General features: G+C 32.0%; 1 protein-coding gene and 1 long non-coding RNA gene across 4 annotated transcripts in view; one reads left to right on the top strand and one right to left on the bottom strand.

Annotated features, from left to right (window-relative positions):
• The window catches only part of LOC123261216, a 117,222-nt gene that overhangs the window by 74,417 nt on the left and 19,668 nt on the right, over positions 1-23,137 (top strand). For both annotated transcript variants that reach the window (XR_006508633.1, XR_006508632.1), the window contains one exon: positions 19,081-19,181. This is a non-coding gene — a long non-coding RNA (uncharacterized LOC123261216). The remainder of the gene's footprint in view (positions 1-19,080; positions 19,182-23,137) is intronic.
• Positions 9,085-14,335, bottom strand: LOC123261215 (prion-like-(Q/N-rich) domain-bearing protein 25). Of its 2 annotated transcripts, none has more exons than XM_044722759.1 (7): positions 14,272-14,335; positions 10,688-10,807; positions 10,510-10,606; positions 10,063-10,314; positions 9,726-9,974; positions 9,402-9,650; positions 9,085-9,319 (listed from the first exon to the last, which is right to left on the bottom strand). In XM_044722759.1, the coding sequence occupies exons 2-7, from the start codon at positions 10,775-10,777 to the stop codon at positions 9,117-9,119; spliced, it is 1,140 nt and encodes a 379-aa protein (XP_044578694.1). In that variant the 5' UTR covers positions 10,778-10,807; positions 14,272-14,335; the 3' UTR covers positions 9,085-9,116. The 2 variants fall into 2 exon arrangements, with proteins under 2 accessions (XP_044578694.1, XP_044578695.1); XM_044722760.1 differs by having other exon boundaries at positions 9,735-9,974.

Below are 23,137 nucleotides of genomic sequence, written 5' to 3'. Positions count from 1 at the left end.
TCTTGAATCAAATAAGATGTCTTTTTAATACAAGATTTAATCACATAAAATATTTGTAAAAAAATTCTTCTTTGCATCAATAATGAAATAAAGATTTAAAAACTTCATCACAAAAAACCTACAAGGCGTTTTTGGCAGCAAAAAAACTAGACAATTACTCAAATTAAAATTTATAACAGTCTTGGTATATAAATTCCAATTTACTTGATAGTCTCGTAAGGTTTTCTACGATAGAATCGACTCGACGGTTGATTTAAAAAATAACAAAAAAGAGTGTAGGAGAAATGGAAGAGGTTCCAGAAGCATAAGTCACTTGTGAGGCCATAGGGTGGCAAGAACGATAAACTTCTTTCACGGAAACGGGCATAGACGTTGAGCATAATTTACATCTTCTTATCGCTCTGGGGGACGAATACTTTAAGAGTAAGGCGGCATGGGTTACTTCGAAAAAGCATCTCGCTGATTACCAGAATCGTAGTTCAGCGATCGAGTTACGCAGCGCTCTATAAATATAGCAGTTGAGAGTTGAAACCAAGTTGAGCGAAATAGTCTCAGTGCAAAAGGTAGAAGAGGTTTAGTAAGCTAGAATAAATTGACGTAACTGGCTATGAACAATGCGTTAGTCTGCTCGGATGCTCATCTTGTCACGTTGAACAATGCTTGGTCGAGCATATCTACCTTCAGAGCAAGTTTTGCTCTCAAGTTACAAATGTTTTTAGTACTTTTCCTATCTCAGAACATATAACGTTAGCTTTTTTACTCGGCAAACTTTCGAATCTAGTTTACAAGGTGAAAATCGTTGTTTGGATTTTGACATCTGATGGACAATAGCTTGAAGTATTGTTTTATCGTTCAAAGAACCAATAACGGATAGCCGAATTTCGGCTTTCTTAACTGGTAACTCAAGTTCTTAGTTGAAATAAATTGATTTCCATATTGGGCATGAAATCAATTCAGATAATGAAAGGGTAATTGAATAGAGGACATGTTTAAGGATTTGATGTTAATATTCAAAGTTATTAAACTAATTGGACGTTATGGTTTTGCTGTAGTGAGATTTTAATGAGTTTAAATTTAGCAAGTAATTATTATGAGATCATCAACGACGATTGCGCACCAAAAGAGCAAAAGAGGTGACATCTTGTGTTCTCAGAGACTTTAATGGCGATTATAGTCGCCGTAATGAACCAGCTGAAGAATAGGTGACCTCTGGAATGCAAACTGTTGACTTGCTATTGTTGGTGCTGTCATACTTAACGAGGTTACAAATTATAAGAGAGAAATTTTCAATGTGTTTGTAAAAAATGCGAGGTGACAATTAAAGTCAGAGCTACCGTTTTTGAAGCTCATGTAAACTTATAGCGTCAAGGGTAAACTGAAAAAATAAAAATGTAAAGTCAGTTGGTTAGTCAAAAATTAACTGGTCTGTGGTAAGATAATTTACTTACATTGTACGCATTCAGTATAAGATTTTGGCCAGTGATTAATTTTACAATGGCATAAATTTTCAAAACATTCAGAGTTCGTAGCCACGCAAGGAGAATTCTCCGAACATGATTGACCCAAAGTTGGAGCACATGTGCGATTGTTGACTTCTAAATAGCCTTGTTTGCAGACACATTTCTTATCGTTCGAACACATAAGACTTTCTCTGTAACAATCAGTGTTGCTTCTGCATGGTGAATTCGGAAGTGCTAAAAATCAAAGTAACGCTTATCAATAAAATGAATTTTGTATCAAGGTAATGTATTCCGTTAACAAAATCATTTAAAAAATTAACTTAATCCAAAAACAAAGATTTTGAACCGAATAAATGATTAAAAAAAATTTTTTTGTCTTCAATTAAAAAGAAAAAATCTTGATAAAAGTAAAATTTACTTCAAACAAAATAAATTTCTTAATTGGAGAATTTTTCCCTTTGATTCGTAACAAAAAATTTATTTAGAATATAATTTTGGTTCCAATTTTTTCTCTCCGATCGAATTAATTTTTTTACAAGTGAATAAATATAAAATTTACTTGATACACATTTCTGACCGGATTCGGATTTGTAACCATCGTTACACACACACTTATTAGATGCACAATGAGAGTTATTAATTAAACAGTGTCGTTGTAGCATGCAAAAGTTTCCTAAACGTGGTACACATTTAAAAACATTTTTAATGAGCTTGTGTTCCTCACAAACATATTTCCACGCTGTTGGTTTTAAACCAAAAGACATTTGATTACAGTCGATATCATTGAAACAAGATTTTCCTAATGGCGCTAAAAATTATTGATTCTGATAATTTAATTGTTACCAAATGTCTTCTACAATACTTCAATAAATTAAATATTTACAGGCTTTACATAACTGGTAAGAAGTAGGATGGAATCCATATCCACAATCACATTGATTATCAATGCATATTGAATTCTCAGGCCAACAATCGGTGTAATCTTTACAGTACCCTCCTAAAAATGATTCACATACAGCGTTATTTATTTTTTCGTAATTTTTGTTACATGCGCAGATTCCATTTTGTGAGCAAACTGTGTTATTTGTAGCCCAACAATCGTCGTCAATATCACAAGGTTTTTTCAATGTCGCTAAAGAGTATTCATAATTTTATTACTTTATTTTTTGACTAAAAAACATTTTTGTTTGGAAAAGCACCAATTTGAAGTTCAAACATACTAAACAAGCAGACATCATTAGACGATAGTTGATAAGAAGATTCACATTTGCATTTATTCTGATGGCAAATGGAATTCAGAACTGCGCAGTCGGAATCTTTCACGCAAGAGCCACCTAAGAGTGATGCGCATTTATGATCGTTAACTCTTAGATATTTGTTGGAACATTTGCATACTTTTTCATTAGGGCTGCAGATTACTGATCCTGAATCTGAACAGTCTGAATCGGACTGGCAGGGTTTATCCAATGTTACTATATTGCAAACGGGACGTGAATTATAAATCTAAACTCATAATAAAAAAAAAAAAAAAAAAAAAAAACAAGAAAAATTTATAATTATAAAATAAACTGAATACTTGTTTTTAAACACTCATAATAATTTCCATCGTTCCAGTATATAAGTTTGCATGTGTTATTTTCCTCACAGCATGGTAAATCAAGATTCGGATTACACTTAATTTTTAAGAAAAATAATAAAATTAGTCATTATTAATTTTGGTATTATATTTTATGACTTAAACTTAAATTGACAATAATAATAAAATTCACCTGATGAAAATCATGAGCACACTGATCAATTGAATGTATTATATATGCTTGTGACAAGCCGAAAATCATGAATATAATTTTCCACAGCATCATGATGCTTATCTACGTGTGAAACAACTAAATAAACTTTTGGTGTACAAAGCTTTTATACAATAATATTCCTGTGACGAGAATTCATAAAAGTCAATCCAAAAAAACCAATAGATAATAATAGCTCCATGTTGTAATAAACATCCGTTCAACGGTCATTGTTTTATATCTAAATGATTTTTTCAGTAACCCGTGTAAAAAAAAAGTTTCCTGAAAAGTTCCAGAATAGTTCCTGGTCCGGAACGTTCCTATGATAAGACAATCCGGAACATCCACGGAATACTTTTGCAATGTTCTCGAAATAGTTCTGGATCATTCATGGAACACTTCCGGAACATTTCCGGAGAATCTCCGACAGACTTATAAAACATCGCTGGAATACTTCGAGAATAAATTAGGAATACTTCCGGAACATAATCCAAACGTTTACCGGAAATGTTTCAGAAGTATTCGAGGATTTTTCCAGGAATATTTTAAACATATCCCCGATGTATTCCCGATATATTTTGTAACTATTCCCGATTTGTTCCAGAAGTATTTCGGGAATATTCCAGGAATGTACCGGAGATGTTCCGGAAGTATTCCTAATTTAGTCCGGAAGTATTCCAGCGATGTTCTATAAATCTGCCGGAGATTTTCCGGAAATGTTCCGGAAGTGTTCCGCGGATGTTCCAGAACTATTTCGAGAACATTGCAGAAGTATTCCGGGAATGTTCCGGATTGTCTTATCATAGGAACGTTCTGGACCAGGAACTATTCCGGAACTTTTCAGAAAATTTTTTTTTTACACGGGAAATTTAAAAAAAAAACAATCTATTAATGAACTACGCCTCAATAATTACGACAAAAATTCCTGGGTCATTAAAAGTATTTTTAAAAATTTATTATTAGTGTTATTAAAAATGACACAAGCGTACTACATTTATTTGATAATTTAAGCTCTACAGGATATACGCAATAAAATGAATAAAAATAACAAATGAGTTTTTATGTTTGAGAACAGTTATTTATTCATTATGTGACCATTCAAGTTGAGAATAGTCTTAAAGCAAAAGGTAGAAAAGGCTTAGTAAACTAGAATAAATTGACCTAACTGACAATAAACGATGCGTTAATTTGGTTGAATTCTCGTCGCATTGAACAATTCTTGGTCAAGTTAATTTACACATTTTTGTTCTCAAGTTACAAATTTTTTTTGTATTTTCATTATCTCAGAATATGTAAGGCTAGCTTTTTATTCGACAAACCTCAAATCTAATTTATAAGGTGAAAGTCGTACACTGATATAAAATTAACTGGCTAACTGTCTAGACATCTGTCAATTTTTTTAATTTTTATTACAGATCAACGATAAAAAACATATTTTTAAAAAAAAATTTGCACTTGTAATTTTTTTTTAATTTTTAGACCTGGAATTTTTTAATTAAAATTTTTTCATGATAATTTTATTATTATAAAAGTCCTAAAAATTGACAGATGTCTGTTAATTTATGAAAATTAAGTTAGCCGACATCTAAAAATTTTTAGAACTATTTTTATTGAAAAAATTGTTACAATAGAAATTTTTTTAAAAAACTTCATTCGTAAAAAACTTGAAAAATTGTAAGTGCAATTTTTAAAAAATATCTTCTAGTTCTAATTTAATAAATAAAAAAAAAATTTTTTAATTTAAAACGTCGACTAACTTTAGTATTATTGTTAATTTCAGTATAATTAATAATTCCAAAAGAATTGCCCATTTAACCCCAAACGTGCGATATGTCTAATTTTACTACTTTCCTAACCTAAAACTAAAAATCATTGCTTTGAGTATATTCAAACATACCATTTATTTATAGTTAACAAATCTGATTTGGTTGAAATATATCATTGTCAGCACCAAAGAAATATTTGTTAACTATAAACAAATCTGGATTTCATTCAAATATACTGTAACTTTGTCTCAAATAAATCAATTTATTTGTATCAAATAAATATTTCTTGTGATATTTAAATAAGAGATTTATTTACAGCTAACGAGCCTCATTTCATTTAAATGAACTGTTTTCTCAGTGTGATGAACAACGGCTTGAAGGAATGTTTTATCTTTTGAAGAGCCAAAGACAGCCGAATTTCGGTTTTCTTAACTAGCGACTCAAGTTCTTAGCTGAATAAAATTGATTTCGATATTGCACTGAAAAAAAAGTTTTCTGTTCCGTACGATACGATATTGCTACTGTCAGGATCCACACGTTGCTATCTAAAGGAGAAAGAAGTTCGGTATACAGACTGCTACCCATAGCTGTACGGATTGTACCCATAACAATCCACTCGTTACTATACAGTAGATGGTGCCGAGTAGAAAACTTTTTTTATAATAGCGATTATAGCCGCCGTAATGAACCAGCTGAAGAATGGGCGATCTCTAAAATTCAAACTGTTGACTTGTTATTGTTTTCAAATTACAAGCCAAAAATTTTCAATGTGTTTGAAAAAAGTAAGGTAACAATTAAATTCAGAGGAATAATTTCTAATACAGCTTTATTTCTTTATATTCTATACGTAAAGACTAAGAATTGTACCGTTTTTGAAGCTCATGTAGACTTATAACGTCAAGGGTAAACTGATAAGATAAAAATGTAAAGTTAGGTGGTTGCAAAAACGGAACTGGTCTGTAAAAAAATAATATAGTTACATAGTACGCATTCCGTATCAGACTTTGGCCAGTGATTGATTTCACAACGACACATATTTCCTAAGCATTGAGAGTTCTTAGCCCCGCAAGAATCAGTCTCCGAACAAGATTGACCCAAAGTTGGTGCGCATGTTCGATTGTCGACTTTTACATAGCCTTGTTCACAGACGCATTTTTTATCGTTTGAACACATAAGATGACTTTCTCTGTCACAATCTTCGTTGCTTCTGCAAAGCTTTTCAGAAAGCGCTAAGAATTAAAGTAACGCTTATTATTAAAACGAATAACGGAAATAGGTAGTCTATTCTGTCAATAACACTAATAGAAACATCAACTTTATCTTTAAGCAAAAATTTTAAACGGATCAAATTTTATGAGAGAAATTTTTCTCTGAAATTAAAAAGAAAAAATCTTGAACCATGAAAAATTGACTCAAACTAAAAACAATTAAATATTTGTTAATAAATATAAAACTAACTTGATGCGCATTTACGATTGGATTTGGATATAAAGCCATCTTTACACTGACAAGTATTGGATATACAATGAGAGTTATCAATTAAACAATGTCGTTGTAGCGTGCAAAAATTTCCTAGAAGTGGCATATTTTTATTTATAATTTATTTATAAAATTGGATCCATAAGTCTTAATATTATTCTAATTAATGTAAATATTCATTGAGAACTTGAAAAGTTGAATGCATTGAAATAGTTTGCTTGATTTTTCTCAATTTAATAAAAAAAAAAAAAAAAAAAAAAAACGGTCCCCTGGCAAACAGTCCCCTGTCATGTTATATGGCAAAAGACACACAAATATCGAAAAAACACAAATTAATTTGGCTGTTCATTTATTATGATTAAGCTGATAGTTTTGCAGCCCATGTTAATTTTTTTTCAAATAAAACCAAAATAATTTGGTCGGACAATTTTGTACAGATTTAAGATGTCCTTACAGAGAATCACCCATATGCTTGTGATGAGTAAAAAAAAATTAAAATAATTTTTCACATCATGATATTTGTTTACTTTTGATATAATAATTATATCTTTTGGCGTACAAAGCTTTTATACAATGATATACTAGTGATAATAATTCATAACCGTCAGTTAAAAAAATCAAAATATATCAGTAGCTCTACGTCGAAAAAAACATCCGTTAGGTTTTAATTGTTTTATAGCTGTGACTTTAAAAAAACAACGCATTAATAAATAACACCGTGATAACTAATACGGAAACCCCCAGGTTATAAAAATATTTCTGAAAATTTAATAGAAGTGTTTCACAACACTTATATTAAAACATTACAAAATATACGCGGTTAAATAATTGGTCATCCTCAAAAATAATAAAAGAGTTTATAAATATACTTTAGAACATTCATTCATAAATTATGATCTGTTGAAACCTCGATTTTTGCAAAACGAGGTGAAAACAATAACTTCCCGATTTTTCGAAAATCTTCGATTTTCTTAGCGGGAAGTTAAAAATTTACTAAATAACATCGTAATTTTCAATAATTCAAATTGTATTCTGTAGACGGCAGCATCGTAAAAATCAAGATACTAAAAGTCTAGTCCTAGATTACGATGTTACTATTGTAATTTTTCATAGGATTTTTTTTTCCGTGTATGTGAACTATTTTTTTCGGATGGTGACAAATTGCTTGATGATATTTTAATTTTTAAATTAATTGACAAAGTTTGAATTGTAGTAGTTGCATATACTTATACTTTATAATCCCCAACTTCGCTTATAGTATGGTATGATAGTTTATTTATCTATCATTTACTATTAATTGTCATAAAATTATATGGGGTCAGTTGAAGCAGCAGTCCCGGGGACGATTGAATCACGTACAAGTATGAGACATGCGCGCGCATCTTGACTCTACGTAAAAAATACTCAGAGAAATAACCTACTAATTTGATGAACTGAATTCGTAATAAATATTTTTTTTTTTAATTTATTGTTAATTTATATAATATAATATCTGTTCATTAAAAATATGCAATAGTTATATTACAAGTAACAATTAATATATTACTTATTAAAAGTTCGGATTTGAGTTTTAAATATTATTGGTTCGATTGACCCCGAGCAGTGGTTTAATTACCCTCAAGCGGGGGTCAATTAAACCATTCGTCGCGTTTGCATAAATTCACAATTTTTGAGAATTCACGTTGTTTAGTGACTTATTTATGCATTGACAATGATAGTAAACATAATAAACTACCGTTCCAAGAAAAAAAAATTCTTCTGTAGTTTTCATTCGAATAATAAAAAATTGAAAAATTTTTTGTTCAATTAACCCTCTCCTCCCCTACTTTTATTAACTCAGAATGAATAAGGCTAGCATTTAATTCGACAACCCTCAAATCTAGTTTACAAGGAAAAATCGCAGTTGTGATTCACTTATCTCATAGATAACAGCTTGGTATTGTTTTATCATGTAAAAAGCTAGTGATTGATGTCAAAATTTCGACCTTCTTAACTGACGATACCAGTTCTTAGTTTTAAAAAATTGATTTCTATATCGGACATGAAATCAATTCAGACAATGAAAGAGTAACTAAATAGAGGACATGTTTAAGGATTTGATGTTAACAATCAAAGTTATATTAAACTAATGACGTTATTGTTTTGATGTAGTGAGATTTTAACGAGTTTAAATTTAGTAAGTAATTATTATGAGTTCATTAACGACAATTGGGCGCCAAAGGAGCGAAAGAGTGGACATCTTGTGTTCTGGGAGACTTTAATGGCAATTATAGTCGCCGTAATGAACCAGCTGAAAAATAAGCGACCTCTAGAATTCAAATTGTTGACTTATTAGTGTTTTCAAATTAAAAGCGAAAAATTTTCAATGTGTTTAAAAAAAGTAAGGTGACAATTAAAGTCAGAGGAATAATTTCTAATACAGCTTTATTTATTTACATTTTATACGTACAGACTAAGAACTGTACCGTTTTTAAAGCTCACGTAGACTTATAACGTCAAGGGTTAACTGAAAAAATAAAAATGTTAAGTCAGGTGGTTGCGAAAACTGAACTGGTCTGTAATAAAAAAATAATATAGTTACATAGTACGCATTCAGTGTTAGATTTTGGCGTATTATCAGCTTTTCAAAGGCACAAATTTCTAAAACATTCCGAGTTCGTAGCCACGCAAGGATAATTCTCCGAACACGATTGACCCAAAGTTGGTGCGCATGTGCGATTGACTTCTAAATAGCCTTGTTCGCAGACACATTTCTTATCGTTCGAACACATAAGATGACTTTCTCTGTCACAATCATTGTTGCTTTCACAAGGCTTATTCAAAAGTACTAAAAATCGAAGTAACTCTTATCAATAACACGAATTCTGTATACAGGAATACAATCGCCAAGCAATCAAGATAAAACCTACTTGGTACACATTCATCTTTAGATTTAGATACGAAACCAGGTTCACACTGACAAATATTGGATATGCAATGAGAATTATTAATTAAACAGTGTCGTTGTAGTACGCAAAAATGTCCTAAAAGTGCACTACATCTAAAGTTATATCCATAAGACTTGTGTCTTTTACAAGCGTATTCCCTCCCTGTTATTTTTGAACCAGGAGAAATTTGGTTACAGTCGATATCATCAATACAAAGCTTTTCCAACGGCGCTAAAAAAACATTAACCTTGATAATTAATTATTACTAAAAGTATGCTGTGATACTTCAATAAATTGAATATTTACACGCTTGACATTCCTTGTAGGTAATAGGTTGGAATCCATATTTACATTCACAACGATTATCAATGCATATTGAATTATCAGGCCAACAATCAGTGTAATATTTACAGTATCCTTGTAAAAATGATGCACAAACCGCATTATTCATTTCCTGATAGCTTCCAATACAAGCGCAGATGCCATTATCTGCGCAAACTGTGTTTTTTGTAGTCCAACATTCGTCGTCAGAAAAACACGGTTTCTCCAACGCCGCTAAAAAGTATTCATAATTTTATCACTCCATTTTTTTACTATAGAACATTTTCATTTAGAAAATTACCGATTTAGAGTTTAAACATACTTAACACACAGATATTATTTGATGATGAGTAATATGAAGATTTACATTTGCATATATTCTTGTGGCAAATAGAATTCAAAACTGCGCAGTCGGAATTTTCTTTGCAAGGGTTACCTAAGAGTGATGCGCACTTATGATCGTTAACTCTCAGATGCTTTTCGGAACATTTGCATACCCCTTCATCGGGGCTACAGATTACTGATTCCGAATCTGAACAGTCTGAATCGAACATACAAGGTTCATCCAGTCTCACTATATTACAAACGGAACGTGTTAAAAAAAAAAAAATGACAATTTTTTCGCATATTTAAGTTGAGATGAAGTGCATATGAAGCTAATTAATTTGTAGCGTGATTGGTCGAATATGTAATAAGCATGAAAATGTATGAAATTCTATATTAAGGCGTGCACACCTCGTTTCTAATAATTGTAAAATTAAGTAAATACTTTTTTTTAAACACTTATACAAATTTTGATCGTTCCAGTGGATAAGCGCACATGTGTTATTTTCCTCACAGCAAGGTAAATCGAGAATCGGATTACACTTAATTTTTAAGAAATATCATAAATTAAATAATGTCATTTGATGATTTAAACCTAAATTGACAATCATAATCATATTTACCTGTTTGAGATGATCAGCACACTGATTAATTGAATCTATCGTATATACTTGTGGTAAACCGAAAATCATAAAAATAATTGTCCACATCATGCTTGTCGACTTTTACAATAACTGAATTAACTTTCGAAGAATTAAATTTCTTCAAAATATATATCGGTCATTGATTTGTTGTTCTTTGTAACTCGGTGGTAATTAATAATTTGAAGACTTATGAACTTTTTAATCTAACACAATTAGTAGATACTAATTGAATTTGTCTTTTACGAGCTTAAAAAAAATGATAACGAAAATGCGTTGTTAATTATATAGTGGTCAATACGAAGATTGTAGACAATTAACAAACTACAATAGAATAATCCAGGCCACGATGACGAAAATCAACATGCCTGGAGCATTGATAACGTTTTTTTAAATCACATGTACATGATACTAAATGATAAAGCTTATTACAATTATTAAGTCGAAAAATTCCAAGCTACGAACAATTCAATTAGAGGAAGGGGGCGGGGGGCAAAATGGGCCCCTTAAGAAAAAAATGTTGATATCCTTAGTGTTTTTCTCTGGTTTTACTTTTTTTTAGTCCCTTGCCAAGTATTTTATCTCAATTTGCTCTGTTTATTAGAAATGAAAAATTGAAAATGTGGGGCAAAATGGGCCACCTTCAGAAAATTTTTATAATATGAGTTTTTCAGTTCGTTTTATTTTTTTTTGCCTTTTACTGAGTTTATGGTATTGATTTTTTGTGTATATCGAAATTAAAAAATTAAGAAAAGTGGGGTAAAACGGGCCCCCCAAAAAACTTAATATGTTTCTTACTTGTTTTATATTTTGAATTTTTTTTATTATGTATTCAGTATAAAAAATTAGGATAACAATAGACCCTAAAAGCCATCCCTGCAACTTCCCGCTAACTCCATACCTAAGCGCTCCACATTTCACGCCAAAAGCAATAATAAATCAGGTAAAAAATGTCGGAGTAATTAAAAAAAAAAAACGCGTGTTTTGAATTATTTCAACAACAGTATCTCTCAAACTAATCAATCAATTTCAGTCGCGTTAACGGCGATCAACGCGGGTTTCTAAGCTTAAAAACCGATCAGTTTTTCGAATCGATTGGTAAAGCCAATAAAAGTGTATTACAAAAAAAAACAATTTTTTAGAATTTTTTTGACGATATCTCACAAATGAATTAACTGATTTAAAAAAAATTAAAGGCATTCTATGCAATCTTTCTAGAACAAAAAGATTATTTATCACTAACCAAATAATCGGACGCGAAATTTCAAAGATGTGTTAAAAAAATACTTTTTTTAATTTTTTAAAATTAAATATCTCTTGAACCATTCAACCGATTTTGACGTTATTGGCGGCGATTGAAATGATTTTTTAAGCACTAAAAATCATCTCGTTGAATCAAAAACGATCCAGGAATAAATATCGGAGCTATGTAAGAAAAAAAAAACACTTTTTCCCTGATATTTTGTTCACGATACCTCACAAACGAATCGACCTATTTTGATCGCGTTGACGGCAATCGACGCAGTTTTTTAAGCTTAAGAGCTGATTAGTTTTTGAAAACGATTGATTCAGGAGATTAAAATTTATTAAAAAAAAAAACATTTTCTGAAAATCTTATTTATGAGATTACTCAAAATCTATTGGCCCGAATTACCTTAAATATTATAAAATATTTAGGGGCAAAGAAACTCTTTCGATTGCTGTCAATCCCGTTTGAATCAGTCGAGCCGTTTAAAAGTTATGAGAGGTTTACGTTCATACACACACACACACACACACACACACACACACACACACACACACACACACACACACACACACACACCTACCATCGCAAAAATAGTCAGGGAAGCTTCTGTAAAATAAATAGTTTTTTAACAAAAAATATAGTAAATAATGCTGTTATTTAACTCGCGACCTAGCTCGTACTTTACCTATATAATTTTTCTATATTTCAAAAATTCTAGAACACGTTTAACTGAAAAATATTCTTTGGTTTGTAAAGTCTAATCACCCCATTATACCTCCCAAACACTTCGAGAGTTGAAAATGTTGGGGGCCCATTTTGCCCCCAAATATTTTTGGATATTGAAAATTTTAGGGGGCCCATTTTGCCCCCCCCCCCTACCCCTATAGAAATTTTCAAATATGATGAAAGAGATAAATTATGCTTGGAAGTAAGTATTCATATCTATCCAATAGGTAGAAATATATATACACTAAAAGAAATGTTCTTTTAGAATTACAGTAATTGTGGGACATTTTGCTAGTCCCGATCTAATTACAATTATTTTAATAGTTTTCAACGAATATTATTTACAAAATTAATAGGCGACGGTAGCCGAGTGGTTAAAGGCGCACGGCCTATAGAGCACTCAAACTAACTCACTGGCCAGGCGTGCGTTCGAATCCCAAGCTGGTCTTAGAAACCAGCTGGGTTGACATTTGACCCTTGCCGTGTAGGTTAAGATTCTCACAACCCATAAAGACCCTAACGTACCACTCCCAAAAGAAAGTCGGCGATATGACCACAGTAGTTAAAACCGACTCTGAATAAAAATTAATTAATTGAATAAAAAAAAAAAATGTACGAAGCAAAAAATAAAAAATTGCTAAACTTTTTTTTGTTCAATTGACCCTCTCCTCTACCACTTTAGTCAACTCATAATAAATAACGCTAGCTTTATAATTCAACAACCCTCAAATCTAGTTCACAAGGTGAAAGTCGCAGTTGTGATTCACTTGTCTCATAGATAATAGCTTGGTATTGTTTTATCATGTAAAGAGCTAGTCATTGATGTCAAAATTTCGGCCTTCTTAACTGACGATTTAAATTCTTAGTTGAAGAAAAATTGATTTCTATATCGGACAAGAGATTAATTCAGACGAAAAAATTAGGAAAACGGTTGACCCTGAAGGCCATCTCTGCAACTTCCCGCTACTTTCGTAATTAAGCGCTCAAAATTGCACATTACATTTTTGAGCTCGAAGAGCTCAAAAATATAATTTTCCTGTAGTTTTGAGCTCTCCGAGCTCAAAAGTCTGATAGAAGTTTAATAAAACACTATTTTTTGAATTTTCAAACCGCAATGACTTTTGAATGAATGAACCGATTTTCACGCGGTTGGCGGCATTCGACGCAGTTTTTTATTTGTAGCGTGATTAGTCGAATATGTAATAACCATGAAAATGTATGAAATTCTATATTAAGGTGTGCACACATCGTTTCTAATAATTGTAAAATTAAGTAAATACTTTTTTTCAAACTTATACAAATTTTGATGGTTCCAGTAGATAAGCGCGCATGTGTTCTTTTCCTCACAGCAAGGTAAATCAAGTTTTGGATTACACTTCATTTCTAAGAAATATCATAAATTAAATAATGTAATTTGATGATTTAAACCTAAATTGACAAAAATAATCATATTTACCTGTTTGAAATGATCAGCACACTTATTAATTGAATCTATTGTATATACTTGTGGTAATCCGAAAATCATAAAGATAATTTTCCACATCATGATTATCTCCTTTTACAATAACTGAATTAACCTTCGTAGAATTAAATTTCTTTAAAACAAAAACAGAATATCGGACATCGATTCGTTGTTCTTTGTAACTCGGCGATAATGAATAATTTGAAGGCTTAAAAAATTTATAATTTAATACAATTATTAAATACTAATTGAATTTGTCTTTAACGGGCCTAAAAACAAAATGATAACAAAAATGCTTTGTCAATTATATAGTGTTTAACACGATGATAAAAATGAAGATGCCTGGAGCATTGGTAACGTTTTTTTAAATCACATGTACATGATACAAAATAATAAAGCGTATTACAATTGTTAAATAGAAAAATTCCAAGCTACAATTCAATTATAGAAGTTTTTGAATATGATGAAAAAGAAAATTATGCTTGGAAATAAGTATTCTTATCTATCCAATAGATAGAAATATATAAACAGTAAAAGAAATGTTCTTTTAAAATTACAGTAATTGTGGAACATTTTGCTAGTCCCGATCTAATTACAATTTTTTTAAATAGTTTTTAACGAATATAATGTATAAAATTGTAGAAAAGTAATATTTATTTTTACTGTATTATATCGGCAAAAAATAATAAACATGAAAAATTATTAAGATGAATACTTATTTTTTACTTCATCAATGTTAAAAATTACCTGCAAATCAAGTGTTTTTACTGAAACTGTCACAAAATCACCGGACTCTCTAGTAAAAGTTATTCAATGTAATGTTTCATTAACCGATTTTGAGACGTTGCTATAATCGCTCTTGACTTCTCAGCTGCTTAAAAATTACTCACATCAGTGATCAGTTGTTGTTTAATTATTTCTAATACTTAAGTTATTTCTAATACTTTTTTTTTTGTTAATTTGAACTATTTTTATATACATATTGTCAAGTGAAATAACAATAAAATTGATCAAAAATGGATTCTTATGATAATACTAAAATCTAGTTTTTCAAAAATTCGAAACCTATTCAATCAATAATAATAATAATATTAGGTTGATAAAAATATATTAAATAACAATTCTATTTCATGTGTCTGGTAAATTTAACTTACATAAATTTTAAAAGGTATTGCTGTTACCCATAAATGGTAAGACAGTGCCCTACAATTATAACACAGTTTATTAATTTTTCTCATGATTTTAACACTAAATTTTTTTCCGTGTGTCAATAAGAAAAAAAAAAAAACATATGTACCTATGAATACTTAAGTTAGCGAGATTAAAAAATGTAAATGGTTAGTAATTAATTAATTTGAATTAGCATACAATCCTAAGTATACAGACTGCGGGCTAGAGAACTTAAAGCGGGAAATGGCGAGAGCTATAATCACTTTGAGGGAGTCTTTGAGTTTTGAGCGACTGGCGTCAGAAACATGGCAACATTCTTGTAAATCGAGACTACGTTGGTTCCCAGTAATAGTAAGAGTGCCGAATTCGAGACGAAAGGAGACAAAGACAAAACCCTGAAAGGAATGAAGACCAGGACAAGGACGAAAGATAGGACCCGAGGGTGAGTATTGCCATCCAACTATTTACTCGGCTGGTAAACAGAAGACCTTCAGGAGCCTCTATATCTAGCCGGAGTTTGAGGAGTATGGAGTATATAGTATGCGGTATACAGCGCTTTAGCCGTAGAACTACCACCAGAAAGGATTTACACACAGTTTTGCCGGAAATAGAGACAGTCAGATATCTTGATGCCGTACTGAATAATGCATCGTTCAGAGAAAATTGAATAGCGACTAGTTGTAAGTGGGAGGGCACCGGCATCTCGACGTCTTTTGCATTCAACACAAAGAGTACTACGGTTTTTAAATTTTTGTTTAACTTTTTTTATCTTAACTCTTCGAGACCGGCTGGTTCTTTTTCACCCACTATATTTTCATGGCAAAGTATATACCGAGATAGTAAAACGTCGCCAAGTCAATTGATTTTCTTTTGCCTTTGACAGCACCAACTAAAATGTTCCACCACACACTTTTACTTACAGCACACTTACATTACTCACATAACACATCCACATTAAATATTATTGACGTACACTGTTAACTTGAGAGCAAAGTTTATTCATCTTCGAAAATATTTAGGTCCATAACTACAACATCTCAACCTTCACTTGTAAACTTGCTAATTTTAAATTACCCACAAATTTATTTGTTCAAAGCCTTAAAAGAAACTGATAGCTGTGTACAGAGAAAGTTCTTGTGTCAACTCAAAGGTTTTTAATTTAAGTGGTGTATGTCTGTGTATCGAGCAAAAGACTGCCTGTAGTAATGAAATGGATCCACTAAATAAAGTATAAATTACAAATAAAACACTAACTCATACTCCTCGGCAGCCCACTGAAAAACTCTTACTTTCGGTCATTTATACTTCATAAACTTTCGAAAAACTTTTGATCATATTTACATTCAATTACGTCCGCTCGGCAAACCATACCGCTGCCGTCTTCATCGTCTACTTGTTGGAGAGGTATAAGTATAGGTATACTCGAGCCCACTGCCCTTAAAAATTAAAACGATCATTGATTTTAACTACGTGACTCTGGAAATCAAAGAAAAGTAAAGTAGGAGACTTACTTTTTGTTACTAGTTATCTATCAATTAGTCTTTCATATTAATGTTGATTGGGATGTGTCAAAAAAACCGACTAGTTTTATTCTTTCAAATGATCATGGAATTTTTTCAGAAGATTCTAAATAAAGATCCTGTTAAAATCAGAGCTATTACTATTTATATTCAGATTTTTCATTTTAATACTATGGGAAATAAAATCTTAAACTTTGGAATTGTTATATCTTGCTATGCAAGCAATTTACCAGGGCGATAGATATTTTTTTAAAAAATTGAGCACTTTTCAAAAAAGATCTTTCACTATTTTTCAATAAATTACTTTTTCAATAGTTGTTCAGATTTAAAGTTAGATATACTATTAATTATCGGTTTTTCTTTCATCTTCAGCAAAATTATTACTGTTTGGACAAAAAGTTTGGATCATAAAATGTTTTGAAATGTGATTTTAACGATAAAAAAAAAATTTGTTGAAAAAATGGTAGAAAATCCATGTTTGAAAAGTTGATGTTCCTATGTTATTTGCTATTACACATATAGAATACAGCAAATATATTAAAAAAATTGTTGGGCTCATGTAAACGCGGTTTTCTAACAATTTTTGGTTAACATAAAATTTTCGTTAACGTTAAAGGCTTTAAAACTGATTAAAAACTATATTTTTATGATGAATATCGTAAATTTATTGAAAAATAAAATATTTTAAAAAACAATGTATTTCAAAATGTTAATTTTTTTAATTTTCTTACGAAGTAAATTAAATGACCGTGAAACAGTAATTACCATTAGCTCTAAGAAATTTATCCTAGTTTGGTTCATCAATTGTTATAACATGAACTAAAAAAAAAGTTAAGAGGAGTAATTTTTATATTTTTAGGGGCAAGTTGAAGACATGCGCGAGACAAAGATGTTTAAGAAGTCTAGAGTTATAATGAAATCTTTACGATCTTTCTATCAGAAAATTTAGACGAGTGGAAAGGGTAAACGTAACTCAAATTAAACGTAACTTGTCACCCTCATATTATCTTGTTGAGTATCGACAACGTACCCGAAATACGAAATCGATTTTCTTGGCCACTAATTTCCCATTATCAAGTGCGCGTACGGCTTTTACCTAAAATTCTCTTTTACCCCCTACGAAGCTTTAGCAGCAACTGCGCCCTCACTTTTTGCGTAACCAAATTAGTACGTACACGGCTCGCAATACTCCTCTCTCCGAAAAGACCCTACGCAAAATAGACGTGGGAGAGAAGGACGGAGAAGAGGAGTGAGCAGAATACGTGTAACAGTAACGGTGCGTCGAAAATTACACGCTAACACAATTCTATACCTAAATCTGAGGACTGATTACTCGAGATTGCTCTATTTACGAGCAATTTTCTCAATTTAATTTGATACTAAAACACAGCGGGCAAAGTATCATCCCGGCTGTCGCAATTTATCCAAAAATCTAAATTACTTAAAGCAATTACACCGAAATTATCATCGTTTTTAGTTTTGAGTTACCCATCGAATTATTTAACATTTAACAATAAAGTTGTTAGTTTGAAACAGTTGTTGCCGTTGAATTTTACATGTTTACTGACTATTTAACGTCGAAATGTGAGACCGTTAACTTTAAAACTCACCCATCAGGAAGCCTGTTTAGTATTCGCGTTACCAACCGAGAGTCTGCCACAGAGCACACATTGCGCTGTCGACTGAAAGACAAATATAACTTTTGAACAAAATAAAAGTTATAATCTCTGCCTGAATTTCAATTTCATCTCAACATTTAACGACAAGAAAGCTACTAATTCAGTGAATTCGTTGCTTTTTTGCTATCTCAGATTAGTTTAAATCAAGAAAGGGTATTGTAGTGAACTGCTTGATCATTTTGCTGAAAATTTGAAGGGTTGTACGCACTTAAAAGGCCAAAATAAAGCAATTTCCATTTTTTAACTTCTCGCTAAAAAAAATTAAAAATTTTTAAATTTAATAAAAATTGCGAGCATAATAATTGCCATTCTTCTTCACAATTTTAATTCAAAATTTATTTATAGCGTGTCTATATCCCTACCCAGAACATCACTTCTATCTCAATAGAAACACTCGATTATATTTTCCAGTCAACTCATCAAAGCGCAATTATTCACAGAGTGTTTACTCGGAAAAAATGACCCTACAAATAATTACCACAAAGAACAGGGCTTTTTTTTCGATAGGCAAATTTTTTCTACGACTTTTTCAATTCACGCCCATAACTTTCATCATTGAATTATTGCAGAAACCCCAGGCATCATTGAAGAACAATAAAGCGACATAGTGCAGAATGTAGTACAGCAAGGGCGATCGAATAGACGGAGCGTCGCTCGAAAAGGTTACAAGGTATTATATTATTATATTATACAGAGTTACTTTCTGTTGTGTTTAGTTGTACTTTCAGCCACGATGCACAACAGAATTGCGCGACAAGGGACCCAAATCACTCGGTATTGTGTTTTTGTTCGAGCCTTGACGCCTGTTTTCGGGCGCAGCTGTTGTCAACCCACGTCTTCTGTAATGGATATGGGTTGTAACGGTAACAAAACTGTGAGGACAACTTGCCAAGCAAGTACATGGATAACCTACAGCGTTATCATAAGTTATTTGCAATCGTTTTTGTCAAAGATAGATCTGATTGTCTGCTAAGGAAATCCCTCTCCCTCTCTTTTTTCGAACGGTAAATGTTAGATGTTGGAAGCTCTCAGGGTTTTCACCCCATCGTTTTCTCAGGGTTTGCTGGCTTCGCAGTTCGTAGTTCTTAGTCCGTTCTTTGCCAAGGCCTCGATCAATGAAAACATTTAATAGAATCGAGGAATGCCTTTTTCCCAGGATATAGATATTGATGTAGATAAAGAAGTAGTGTTTTTTTGGGTGCGACAGCTCGATTTTCGATTAGGGTCTGAGAAGTTTAAAGGGAGAGATTACGTGATTTACTTTCGAATTAAAGTATACTGGATCGCTAAGCCCAGCCGCTTCTGCTCTCTATACTTTATAGTCTCATTCACCTTATTCTTTTCTTCCCTTATTCTTTTACTAACTCTTCGCTCGGGTGATTTTTTCTTTTTGCTCTCATCCTCCAGCCTCTAGGTTCTTTTTTACAAGAAATTACGTTTATAAATTGCCGACCCTCTATTCCGAATAGGAATACCCCATGCTGATGCGATCATTGGAGAAAATACAATCTAATTAGGGCTTAACTTTATTCGATTAATTTTATGATCAATTATGATTTGCAAATTTAAGTAATGTGTATTATGGGAGTTTTGTAAAGAGACTAATTGCTGGACATTTCAAGTCTGAGAATTAATGATAGAGATAGAGATGCTGAGACTTAAAATTTCGTGACACTCCCCCTTGGGAATCAGTCGAGGTACGAAAACTTTGAATCAACCGGTATTCAACTCTGTCCGTAACGCTCGTGTAATTTGAATATGTAAAAGGTCGGATCGATAAAATTTCCCTTTCATTGAATCTGTTAAAATGGACTTTCAAGAGCAAGACTAAGACTATGACTAAAACTGTATTATATTATTCATCAGACTCTTTAACATCCGGCGTTTAAAAAGCTCGCTTTTGAATATTTTAAATATTTTCATCCAACTATTTTTATATTTAAATCCAAATAATAGGGTGATATGAGAAAAGAAACCGGAGGATTTTTTTTGTCTTCCATGAAAATTCACAAAAAATCCTTCTGATAAAAAACATTCCTTGGGGTGGCTACAGAATTCAGAAAATTTCTTTGTGCAAACTCAAGTTTCAAGATGAATAATTAAGTCAACGAAACAACAGATTCGAGATGTTTTATTTAAGAAATATTCTTTGAAATAAATTTTCGGACTTGGTTGCTTCGAAGATCCAAGGTCTTATTCCTCCGGGAAATATTCAATTATTCCCTTCAGATGTCAATTTAGTTGGAAGAAACTCCGGAGGAGCCACTTTCCGCAATGGAAATTTAATTATATCCTCCCAGAGGAGAACAGTCATTCATCGAATTATTCAAATCCAAGTGTGTATTCGTGTTCTTATTAATTCGATACTCTCGCTTGCAAACACGTGATCAAGGTTGAGATTCCTCCAATACCAAAACTTGCGCTAATTCGAAATAAGTCGAACTCAAAGCATAGCTGTAATAATAATTACAACGACGGTATAAAGAGACTTCTGAAGAGCAGAATTTGCGCAACAAATGACATATCAAGGCTTAGCGTACGCGGAAGCTTCCATGACAGAGTTATCACCCACGCACCCTTTAATTCCGCAGCGTACCCTCATCATAGGCCTCCCTGTGCTGCCTTACACGTTCTATTTAAAGCTTTACGCCAAATGAGATTACCCACCGCGACTCGTAAATTCATCCCGTCAAATCCTCGACAATTGCGCGGATGTCTGGTTCACATTAATGAGAATCCTGTACTGGTGGATCCCTACCAGATCAATTAGGTAAATTTCGAAATTCATTCATACGAATGCTGAGTGTGCATTTCAGTTGCAGCTGCAGACATCGCCATCAATACGACAGCGAACTGGTCCGGTCCCTTTATTTGAGTGCCTACATGACCAGTCGTAGTCATACTCACAGTCCTACAGTAGCTGTCATGCACTGTAAATATGTACATTAACTTTTAAACTTTTATTTATCAGTGTTTAATCTGTCGCGTGCGTGTGTCTGTTACGTTACGTCGGAGTAAACATTATACGCGAATGAATCGTTGTATCTGGGTTCTGGGTCTAAAACTATCCCTGTAGCCTGTAGTACGCGGAGTCCCTTGTCATGACAATCTGTCTGACTGTCGCTTCCAGATGCCGTTCATTATTTGCACTTTCGAGTAGAGAGTTCTGATGCTTTATAGATTCTCCGATAGGGGAGAAGGATTCATTCGATTATATTAAATCTATGCATGAGATTTTGAGACGGGAAATACTGAAATAATGTTTGAATTTTCATTGTCATCCGCAGTTGGTATGAATTCATAAGTGATATGTCACTTCTGGTGCCCTCTTGACACTAAGAGTGACCATTACTCTTATGAATCTTTAATTGGTTAAACGAATAGTATTAGTATTAGTATTGACGACACATGTCATTACTTGTGAATAAATTTTATGATGTATCCATAGAAGTCTTTATATAACTTAATAAACTCATATAAGGTCTAGTACAATCACACATGCTCATATATAATTTTTGAAGTTATACTTCTTTTGGCGCGTTAGGCAAAAATGATGAGGGTAAATTTTTACGATGCGCGCGCACACCGTCACGAAAAACCGATACCCTGAAGTTAGCTACTCAACATTTTAGTTTTTTAAAAAAAGTTACCAACAAAATAAAAATAAGTACATCTACGTATGTTTGCGTGAGAACTGGCAACTGTATTCACGATATTTCATATAAATATATATTTTTAACATCCCGCTAAGAAAATTGAAAATTTTTAATAATGGGGTTATTGATTTCGGTCCGATTTTTAAAAGTCGAGTTTTCATCGGATGTCCACGTTTTAAGGTCCCAGGAAGCCATTCTGATTATTCCCGCCGAGGTGTCCGACCGTGTGTATGTGTGAATAAATTTTTGTCGTACGGTTTCTCAAAAACGAATCAACCGATTGAGTTCTACGACACGTCATTCGAAAGGGTCTATCAAAATGTAGATCTGAATAGATTTAAGTGTTAATTCATCAAGCCATTCCGAAGAAATTAAAAAAAAAGTTTGAATTTTTATGTTTTTTAAAAATAACTTTAAAGCGTACGAAAAAATCATAATGAAACCATGTATACATTTTTTCGCTTAAAAACTGCGTCGAATACTATTTTTTAAATGAAAATCGAACGACGCATTTAAAAGTTATAGTTTAGAAATTCACAAATTTTTTTTTTCGGTATTTTTTTAAGATATTTTCCAGTTTCTTTAACCGATCAATAAAAACTTGTACATTTTCTTTTTGTGCTTTAAAAACTGCACCGAATGTCGGTCAACCGATTTCCAGATTTTTTTAATTATGTAGAAATAAATTTTTTATATTTAAATAAACTTCATTTAACTAGACAATGGGTTATAATAAAACTTTCAATGTATTAAATACTTTTTTTTCTATTATTAGTGTCGTTTTTTCTACAAACGTAGGATAACGCGACAGATAAAATATTTAGAAAGATTTTTATCTTGTTACGTCAAAGAAGTATAACTTCTAACGTGCGTACATGAGTACACACACACTTTTTTTAATCAGAGAAAGTGTTGAGATTCTCCGACAGGTGGCGCAAGATTGCTGAATCTTTTCCCTACGGAAGAGTCA

Source organism: Cotesia glomerata, linkage group LG3 (assembly GCF_020080835.1).
Source record: "Cotesia glomerata isolate CgM1 linkage group LG3, MPM_Cglom_v2.3, whole genome shotgun sequence".
In the NCBI taxonomy this organism is placed as follows: domain Eukaryota; kingdom Metazoa; phylum Arthropoda; class Insecta; order Hymenoptera; family Braconidae; genus Cotesia; species Cotesia glomerata.
Note: the sequence above shows the minus strand (reverse complement) of the source record. Positions and strands in the feature narration are given on the sequence as shown.